The sequence below is a fragment of the Lolium rigidum genome, chromosome 6 (assembly GCF_022539505.1).
Source record: "Lolium rigidum isolate FL_2022 chromosome 6, APGP_CSIRO_Lrig_0.1, whole genome shotgun sequence".
NCBI lineage: Eukaryota > Viridiplantae > Streptophyta > Magnoliopsida > Poales > Poaceae > Lolium > Lolium rigidum.
Window position 1 is genome coordinate 246,376,028 of NC_061513.1, and position 9,677 is coordinate 246,385,704.

The following is a 9,677-nucleotide window of genomic DNA, read 5'->3' on the forward strand; positions in this document are numbered from 1 at the left end:
AGAGAGAGAGAGAGAGAGAGAGAGAGAGAGAGAGAGAGAGAGATGATGCAGCTGGTACAATCACTTGGATGAGAGACCGTAGTAGTAGAATCATACGAGTGAGAGACCGATCACATAAATATGCCTTGATACAACTTCATAGTGATTAGCTACTAAGAGGTGTTCTTGATCCCACATGGAAAGGCCTAAGCCAATTCATCTCAATTCTATCCTAGTCCCAATGAAGGAGGAGGTGGGAGCCTATATATAGGGAGCCACTAAGTAGGGTAGTTTAGGTATACATGGGGTAAATGGACCTTGGCCCTAATTGACTTATGGCTGGCGCTTCACTTAGTCCGGAGACTCTCGTGTATGTAGGTCGGAGACTCCGGTCTTGATCTTCATGGGCTGGAGACTCCAGTGTGAGTCGGCGAGGCCGGAGACTCCGGTGTAGCTGCGCTTGGAGCTTCTTCCATGCTTCCACGACCTCGGCCTTGAGTCCTCGAGCATCCATGGTGTCCTCCACTTCCTCCGTACTTGACAATGTATTCCTATCATGGTCATAAGACGGAGGATGAAGTAGCATACCATTCCACATAGGCAATTGTAGGCACGCATAAAGGAGAAGATTCAAATTTGTGTGACGTGTCGGCGTTGACGCACATGATGCGGTGGAGACCAAAGGTCGGGCTGCATCAGGACCTCTCAGTGGGTGCACTGGTTAGAAGCGTGCGAGCGCAGGGGAACTCACCCCATCGCCTTAATACTTCCAGTGGAGAAGGAGGTCACATCCCACGAAGGCGAGGGTGAGTTCCATCCAGGCCAGAGTAGTCAAACTTCTGATGCTGGAGGTAACAATTTCCAATCTGGACAAAGTAGTCATGCAACAGGTGGACATGATGGTAGTGGCGAGGTTGATAGCGAGGAAGCAGAAGAGCAGATGCACAACATGATGGACGAAGAAGACCAGGATGGACTGGAGGATGAGCTTGATTCCGATCAATCCCGTGAATTCGATAATTCATATGAAGATGAGAATGAGGAGGATGTTCTGATCCCCTCTTTGTGGAGCCATAATTTGTCGGATCATAGCTCTCACACATGAAAAACTTCATGCCAAACTTATTAGAGAAGTCTTCCGTCTCCTTCACCTTCGCAAGATCGCCGCACTAGCAACGCTCCGCTCGAATGCCTGGGGGCAAGCTTGCATCCTTCTTCTTCCTCGGCCTCTAGTCCTGGTTCGAGCAGGGCACACTCATGGCAGCAAAACAATTGCGGTGGAAGAAAAGGGATAGAAACAATGGTTGTTCGAAACAATCTTGCGGTTCAGTTCTTTTTATAGAGAGCCGCCAAGAATAATTGGCGGGAAAGAGGGGTGGCGGCAACAGGTTGGCGCGCCAAAAAATCATGGACGCGTAGCCCGACGAAACCAGTCGGGTTAAGTATGCCTGATTGCCTCCAATCGGGTTAGTGGACCCCATCTACTGGAATCGGCGAGAGCGGCATGTGACCCACAGAATCTGAAGGAATCGGGTTTGGCTACCCCTACTGCCACTAATCGGGTTCGGCTTCCCCGATGCCCTCTAACCGTGGTACTATTCCTTGACGGTGTATTATTTGCTCAAAATTTTGAAATCAAGTACTGTATTATTTTTGGAAATAATAAATGTATTATATTAAAAAAAATCGCTAGCGAATCAGACGAAGCAGCTGAGCGCGCTGCCTCAGTGAAAATACGGCGGGTCCCTCATGGGCCTTGGCTTGCCAAGCTGTCACCGGCGCCGGCCCCCGCCTATCGTTTCGTCCCCCCAACGCTGCGGATAAAGAAAACGGGAGCGCAGCGCACCGCCACGCCTTCGTCTCTCCCCCTGCTCCTCCTCCGGCCATACACCGGCCACGGCGAGGCTCAGGCGGCGGCGTCGTCCGCGGCAGCGAATGAGGTACCTAGCCGAGCCTGGTCGTTGAGTTCGTGCTGTTGGGAGTGTACGTAGATTTTCTACCTCTCTTGTGTGTTTTGCTCAATTACGCCGGGGAGTCGGCGGGGGGCGAGCTCGGAGCAGCGGCGCGTGCTTCTCGCCCTTCTCCTGCAGTCTCCTGCTTGGTTGGGACACGACGGACCTCTCGAGCTCCTCCGCCCTAGCTGAATCCCCTGGCCGGAGAATGGATAAGAGCAACGGATAAGAGCAACAAAGCAAAAAGAGAGGCGCACATTCTTGGTTCGATGCGGGGTTGCGCTTACCTGCTGATACTAAACCTGTTTAAGCAAAATCGACTGCAATTTATGTGCTCCTTCCTCTTCCTGCGTTCTGAAATGGCTCTGATGAAAAGCTCTGGTTTGCATCCTTCTGTATTTTCACTTGCATGACATCCCCTCAATGTGTAGAGCAAGTAGTACTAGACTACTAGTATGTTGGAAGAAATAAAGTCCTCTGTATTTATGGCATCTCAATCCTGATACTATTGGCCAGGTTGAGGACCTAGCTTGTATGAACAAGCATATAGTGGTACAATGGTAGAAGCCCCTATACATCTGGCCTCAACTTCGACCAACACAGGCAAGAAAAGAAACAATGGAGGACAGCTGAACGGATCTGCTTCCATGGTAAGCGAATTCGGCGATTTTTGTGTAAACGTAAGAGAGGTCGACGGTTGTTTATCTGTGACTTCTGTGGTTAGTGATCTCAATCCAGTCAAAGTGTTGCTTTGTGTGTTCCAGGAGGAGGAAAAGCAGGAAGTCGACGGCGGCGCCGTGCAACCAGCACCAAGCGCGTGCACGACGTGCGCCAAGGGGCACGCGTGCCAGGCCGTGATCAGCCGGACGCGGGAGATGCGAGCACTGATCGACGCGAAGAAGCCGCACCAGGTGCAGGCCGCGTTCGAGCACCTCGCCGACGAGGGCCACCGGCCGTCCCTGGTGACGTACACCACCCTGCTCTCGGCGGTGACCAGCCAGCGCACGTTCGAGGCGATCCCTACGCTGCTCGCCGACATCGACGCCGCCGGGCTGCGACCGGACCCCATCTTCTTCAACGCCCTGATCAACGCCTTCGTGGAGGCCGGGCGGATGGGCGAGGCCACCAGCACCTTCTGGAAGATGAGCCGGCACCACCCGGGGTGCCGCCCCACCATCAGCACCTTCAACACGCTCATCAAGGGCTTCGGCATCGCCGGCCGGCCCGAGGAGTCGCAGCGCATCTTCGACATGATGGCCGGCGGCGCCGGCGACGGGGTCGTCGCGTCGACGGTCAGGCCGAACCTGACCACGTACAACATCCTGGTGAAGGCGTGGTGCGACCACCGGAGGCTGGAGGAGGCGTGGGGCGTGGTGGGCAGGATGCGGGCGCGCGGCGTGGAGCCCGACGTGGTCACCTACAATACCGTGGCCAGCGCCTACGCCAAGAACGACGAGACGTGGCGGGCGGAGGAGCTCGTTGTGGAGATGATGCGTGCCAGGCTGCGCACCAGCGAGCGCACCTGGGGTATCATCGTCGGCGGCTACTGCAGGGAGGGCAGGCTGGAGGAGGCGCTCCGGTGTGTCCGTCAGATGAAAGAGGCTGGCGTCCTTCCCAACGTCATCGTCTTCAACACCCTCCTCAAGGGCTTCCTCGACGCCAACGACATGGCCGCCGTCGACGACGTACGACGCACCTCGGACAGAGCTCCATGATCATACAACACCTCCATTACACACTGATGATTGCTGAATCGCATACATTTTGATGGGGTGCAGGTTCTTGGGCTGATGGAGCAGTTCGGCATCAAGCCGGACATCGTCACCTACAGCCACCAGCTGAACGCGTTCAGCTCGCTGGGGCACATGGCGAAATGCAACAAGGTGTTCGACAGGATGGTGGAGGCCGGGGTCGAGCCGGACCCGCAGGTGTACAGCATCCTCGCCAAGGGCTACGTCCGCGCGCAGCAGCCCGGCAAGGCGGAGGAGCTCCTGCAGCGGATGTGCCGCATCGGCGTCCGCCCCAACGTCGTCACCTTCACCACCGTCATTAGCGGCTGGTGCAGCGTCGCCGACATGGACAACGCCACCAAGGTCTACCGGAAGATGCGCGACGCCGGCGTTCGCCCAAATCTCAGGACCTTCGAGACGCTCATCTGGGGCTACAGCGAGCAGAAGCAGCCGTGGAAGGCCCAGGAGGTGCTCCAGATGATGCAGGAGGCCGGCGTCAGGCCGAAGCAGAGCACCCACAGCCTCGTCGCCGATGCGTGGAAAGCCGTCGGCCTGACCGAGAACGGCAACCGTGCGCCTGGCTCCCCTGATGATCGTCTCCGCCACAACGCCAACGAGCCAGACCATCATTCGGATGAAGACGATGATGGCAAGCTGCAAAGATCGGAAACTACTAATGAGCAGGCAAGGAGTGATCATCCATCACATTCCAGTTTCCTGCAGGTGACAAGCGCGCTAGGGACAGGCAAGGCTGGACAGTTCGCATCAACATCGCCGCCGCTCCAACGATCATGCCAGCTCCAAATGCGATCCTCAGGGTTTTGCAAGAATCTACGGCAGAAGCAGGGTACCTTGTACAGTCAGGGCGTCAGCTCATTCAAGATCATGGTGTTCCTCAGTTAAGAGCCCATGCTATGTTGTCAAGCATATGTACACTGGTGTAAAACACAATTCTTCCCCCAATCTCCTGACCGTAGATGCTGGTCATTTTTGTATGATTCTGCAGATACATTGGTCTTCTGCTTCTGCAGGCACTCGATTCAGATGTTGTCTCCTCGTTTTGTGACAGGAGGATCAAATTATATGTGATGTATTAGTGATGCCAACAGAATGCTATCATCAGATGTTGATTATTAACCAGATGGTTGCTCTTGTCATGAACAACCTCAAGAATCTACACGATCACGACCTTTTATTACCCAGGAAATCTCAAGGCACCACCTAAGTGTAACTGCAAGCACTGTGGGTGAACCTGATGGGCCTGTCGCTACGAGAGCTCACGACGACCGGGCATTGCACACGCCTCTCGTGTGTGACCCTGACAAGCCTGCCGATGACATACCCTCTGGTGTTCACCACCAAGTCCAGCGTCAGCGGCACCGTGTCTCCGGTGTCGGAGAACGTAGCCCCGGCTCCGTAGAGAGGGGTCTTATCGCCGTGCAGGATCACCGAGGCGACATGTCGGCTCGCCTTCGGCTGGTAGAACTTCTCCAACTGCAGAGCACAGAAGCAGGATGCATTATACATTGTGAAGAAATTTCAGAAAGGGGAATTTGTTTTTCTGATGTTCTTGAGGTGCTGCACTACCTGACCGTTGGCTATGGGTATCTGTGAGTACATGAGCTGGATCGAGGTCGAAGAGACATGAATGCCGAACATGGTGGAAGGGTTGTCGACGTCGATCTTGAGCGAGCACTTCACGGTGACCAGCTTCGTCGGCACCCCGGTGCGGTCCACGCCTTCTCCGGCGTAGAAATTCTCCACCGTCAAGCTCTGAACACAAACACGGCAGAAAAAATTCAGTATATCAGAGGAGCCGGCTACACACATTAGTTTCAGAAGTTCAATGGAGGTCAATGTACCTTGACGATGACAGTGGGCTTGTAGCGCCGGGCAGCGCCCCAGACGACGAGGCAGACGAGAGTGAACGCCATGACCAGAACCGAGAACCAGAAGGCGACGACGCACCCCCTGGAGACCTCTCCCTCGTCGTCGCCGTCGTACTCGCCGTCGTCCTCGTCGATCACGTCGACCTCGTGCCACCCCTTGCCGTGCCCGCGGGGCCGCTTCCGGGAGGCGGCCTTGCCGCCGGACGGCGACCTGAGGAGGGGCCCGGAGAAGCGGCTGGCGGAGGAGGCCCTGGAGTGCGGGCCGAGGGAGGACTGGTGCGACGGCGACTCGAGCGGGCTGCTGTACACGGGCGTCGCCTGCGTCGACGACGACTTGTCGCCGTCGTCCCGGGAGTCGCGCGACGGGCTCACGACGTAGTAGGCGGACATCTTCGGGGACCGGGACGGCGACGTCGTCGCCAGGCTCGTCACGTCGGAGTCCGATGTCGTGTGCTTCATCGTCGCGCGTTGGACAGAGATGAGGGGAGGATTCGGTTCTTGCTGAAACTGGCCTGAAATGCTTGTAGAGGAATGAGAGTAAGCAGCCTTATGAAGATTGCAAGTACGTAGCTTTGACGAGGAAAGGAAAGTAAGGGAAAACGCTTGTGGAAAGAATTGCAATAATTTATGACCAATTAACTAATTATTAAGGGTACATATTGATTGAGGAGCGGACCGAAATCTAGACCAGAATATTTGTGAATTAATTAGCAAGCACAGAGAAATCATAAACCGGCACAATTACATCAGCATATCACCAAACATCAAAGAGGACGAGTTTTTATGGAACTTCTAAATTAACTGTGTTACTCCCCTATCAAAGTTCTGAAGAAGGTTTCGGTGATCCGCTGCACAAACAGAAGATCAAAATTCAGAAAAGGAGTGAAAGATCAATGCGCTGAATTTTCAGGCAAAATTCAGGAAGGAGTGAAAGAAAAACAACATGGGAGGGAGACACCGCAGCAGGGCTTCGTCGTCTATGGCAAGTAGTAAATCACAGCTTAAGAATCGAAACGAAGGATCGATTAGGTTTTCCACCACGATCTCAGCCGCGATCGAATCAGGATCGATGATCTGATCATGATCTGACCTCTGACCGGAAAAACTAAACCGCCGCCATTTCGACGATGGAGAAGAAATGACCACTGTAAACAAAAGAAAACCCGATCGAATCCTTGGTGTTTCCCGAAGCGAACAAGATCAATGCGCCCTCCCGCGAGAAAGCAAGCCGAGGGAGAAGAGTCTTGGATTAATTGGTCGGAATACTCGCCTGTTGTCCGCCGCCCGTAGCCCACGTAGAACGGCGGTAGAAGCGGCGGCGCGCGGAAGGTGCAGCGCGCGAGTGACTGCCGATGGCGGTGGGGAAGGGAGGCCGGGCAAGAACTCGGGCTCGACTCATGCAGTCCCGCCGCGCGGTCCACCTTGAAGGCCACAAACCGCGCAGACCCTTACACGTGGGCCCTCCGGGGCTGGAGACAGCATCTTATGCTAGCTGTTGCATATGGTTTTTTCTTTGAGAAAACATGTACTTCCTCGGATTCATATTAACTTGTTAAATTGTCGTTATCTAGACACATTTAATTCCTTATATATCCATATTAATAACAATTAATATAAATTAGAGTGAGTACAATGGTTGATAAGATTGTCTTATGCCAGTTGTCGCATATGTGGTTACACAAGAAAACGTGTATTATACGATGATTATCTCTCAGTGTTTGTCTCGAGCAATATTTGTTTGCACGCTCCTTAAACCGCCGCATGCCTACAAATAAACTACTCGTCTAAAAATGTGACTAACATAAGACATCTCGCACACATCTTAGCTTGCTTTGTAAGAGATTATCTCTTAGATAAGAGAAGATGTACTTATTTTCTCGTTTCTCTCTCCTCTAACTCAACAATTATCCTTACATGATATTGATAAGATATAATCATTGTACATCTTATTGTAGAATACATTCTTTTACAAGATGGATAAGTGGGTCCAAATCAGCAGGTTCATACGAAGCGTTCGATGCATGATGTGTGTCTCAGAGCATGTGCATTCTACTTATTGGCGTTGCTACTCTAGTGCTATGAGTTTTCTCATACAGTTATATATTGTCCTCTATTAGCATGATGGTCCTCTCTTTTTTATAGATATACTTATAGTTGCTTCGAGGAGTATGTATGCTTTGTTAAGTTTTAGTACTTAGCTCAAATTTGACTTAAATACTCCCTCCGTTTCAGCTTACTAGCATCAGTTTGACCAACTAAATATAAGATATATATTACAAAAAGTATACCATTGGAAACTTTAAGTTTTATACTTTCTAATGGTATAATTTTTGTGTTATGTATATATTATATAGATCAAATTGAAGACTTAGGTACATGTGCATGCCTAGTAAACTGAGATAGAGGAAGTACTGAAACTTCAAAAGAAATAAATGAGAAGAAAAACTGCTTTTCTTGTCTTGTTTAATATGTGGTGGAAAGGTTTTGTAGTCAGCTTTTTATTATGACACGACTGATTTTTTATAAGTAAACTTATAGTTGGTTATTAAGTTGATTATTATTGACATGGACAATCTGGCATTGTCCCCGGTAAATTTATTCAGCGACAAGCCCCTGCCCTCTTAGGATCGTGTAACAGCACCAATATTTGGTATGTATCTGCTAACTAGTACTCCATTATTAATTGCATGCTCCATTATTTTTATTAGTGCTGATTTGACCTTGTGGAGTCTAGAATGTTTAGGAAGATGAAAAACGAAGATGAAGAATTTATGTTTGTCATTTTGCTTGCATTGTACCTCCATTTGACATGGTAGAGGAAAAGAGAGAAACACCACCTTTCATTTTTTTTATGGCAAGGAGCATGTTAGGGAATTGTTTGGTGGACACCTGAAGAATTGCGTAGTCGCATTTAGGATGGATACATAAATTTTTATGTGAATGGCATCACATTTTAGATATGAAGGCTTGATTTTAGACTCAACAATCAAGGTGGAAGAGCATCTAGCATTCTTTCTCTACATGTTGTCACATAATGCTTCCTACAAAAAAAATGCAATTAGAGTTTAATCATAGTGGATGAAGTTTCAACAAGTATGTGAGGGAGTTCTTCGACATTATTACAATCTTAACAACAAAAATCGTGAAGCCTCTCAACCTCTATGAAACTCAACCAATAAAATCTACTGGCCCTCGCTTATTCCCCTATTTCTAGGTCCACACTTGAAACCTTATTTCTGCCAATTTTTTTATCTTATCTAGTTCTTATTTCTTCCCAAACTTTCTACATGTAGAACTATATTGGTGCTATTGATGGGTCTCATGTGCCAGTCAATAGAACACCTAACCTAGCCGCTCCATGGAGGAATATAAAAGGTACCCTAAGCCAAAATTCCATGTTTGGATGTGACAACCTGTCAATATAAATTTTATTTCCTACGGCTGGGAGGGGTCTGCGAGCGATGCCAGGGTCCTTAATTCTGCCATCCAAAGAGGTTTCACAGTACCTTACCTAATGGGAATTTTTAATTTGATGGTGGTTACGTATCAACACCCAGATTTTTAAGTCCAGATGCTTATTATGCCATACATCGCAATCCCAGGAAGATTGTTTTTGCGAGACATAATAAGTTCATATCACAGCACATCATTCATTACAACCCATAATAGTCTTACATCAAAGGATCACATGATCCAGTCTTAATAAAACACTCGATCTAAAGATCAATTACAAAACAAATAGCGGAAGTACGTAGTAGAAGTCCATCTATTCCACAGGCAACGCTTAACGTCAGGAGACGATCCTAGTTATCGTAGACGTCCTGCTGTCCATCATCCTGATACTGCTGCTCTTCTTCATAGTCTGCCATTGCAATAGCCAGGGACACAGCCGTGAGTACTTTAAAGTACTCGCAAACTAATACTAGTGTAAGTACTAACAATTTTAGTAAGAGGGTTCTAAGCTCTAGGTTCATTTGCATAAAGCCAGTTTTATTTCATAAGCATTTAGTAATCAAAGACTCTTCATTTGCCTAACTTAACTCAAGTGGGAACATTAGCGTCATTCTCACAACTCTGTTGTGATCAAGTCAAGTTCACCTTTCAATTCACCATTCATTATTAGAAAA

General features: G+C 49.7%; 2 protein-coding genes across 3 annotated transcripts; one reads left to right on the forward strand and one right to left on the reverse strand.

The window, feature by feature from the left end:
• The first annotated feature begins 1,817 nt into the window (after window positions 1-1,817).
• On the forward strand, window positions 1,818-4,767 carry LOC124666701 (pentatricopeptide repeat-containing protein At5g25630-like). 2 transcript variants are annotated; one of them, XM_047204033.1, is made up of 4 exons: window positions 1,818-1,919; window positions 2,448-2,581; window positions 2,696-3,616; window positions 3,710-4,767. In XM_047204033.1, the coding sequence occupies exons 2-4, from the start codon at window positions 2,489-2,491 to the stop codon at window positions 4,562-4,564; spliced, it is 1,869 nt and encodes a 622-aa protein (XP_047059989.1). In that variant the 5' UTR covers window positions 1,818-1,919; window positions 2,448-2,488; the 3' UTR covers window positions 4,565-4,767. The 2 variants fall into 2 exon arrangements, with proteins under 2 accessions (XP_047059989.1, XP_047059990.1); XM_047204034.1 differs by lacking the exon at window positions 1,818-1,919 and adding an exon at window positions 2,012-2,312.
• Window positions 4,768-4,847: 80 nt separating this feature from the next.
• Window positions 4,848-6,009, reverse strand: LOC124666704. The gene is made up of 3 exons (XM_047204036.1): window positions 5,524-6,009; window positions 5,249-5,434; window positions 4,848-5,155 (listed from the first exon to the last, which is right to left on the reverse strand). The coding sequence occupies exons 1-3, from the start codon at window positions 6,007-6,009 to the stop codon at window positions 4,883-4,885; spliced, it is 945 nt and encodes a 314-aa protein (XP_047059992.1). The 3' UTR covers window positions 4,848-4,882.
• Between the last annotated feature and the right edge of the window lie 3,668 nt (window positions 6,010-9,677).

Coding starts and splice junctions, on each gene's coding strand:
- LOC124666701 (XM_047204033.1), top strand. CDS start 2,489: ATGGTAGAAGCCCCTATACATCTGGCCTCAACTTCGACCAACACAGGC. Junction 2,582..2,695: donor TGAACGGATCTGCTTCCATG/GTAAGCGAATTC, acceptor TGTGTGTTCCAG/GAGGAGGAAAAGCAGGAAGT. Junction 3,617..3,709: donor ACATGGCCGCCGTCGACGAC/GTACGACGCACC, acceptor GATGGGGTGCAG/GTTCTTGGGCTGATGGAGCA.
- LOC124666704 (XM_047204036.1), bottom strand. CDS start 6,009: ATGAAGCACACGACATCGGACTCCGACGTGACGAGCCTGGCGACGACG. Junction 5,435..5,523: donor AGCCCACTGTCATCGTCAAG/GTACATTGACCT, acceptor GTTTGTGTTCAG/AGCTTGACGGTGGAGAATTT. Junction 5,156..5,248: donor TACCCATAGCCAACGGTCAG/GTAGTGCAGCAC, acceptor TGTGCTCTGCAG/TTGGAGAAGTTCTACCAGCC.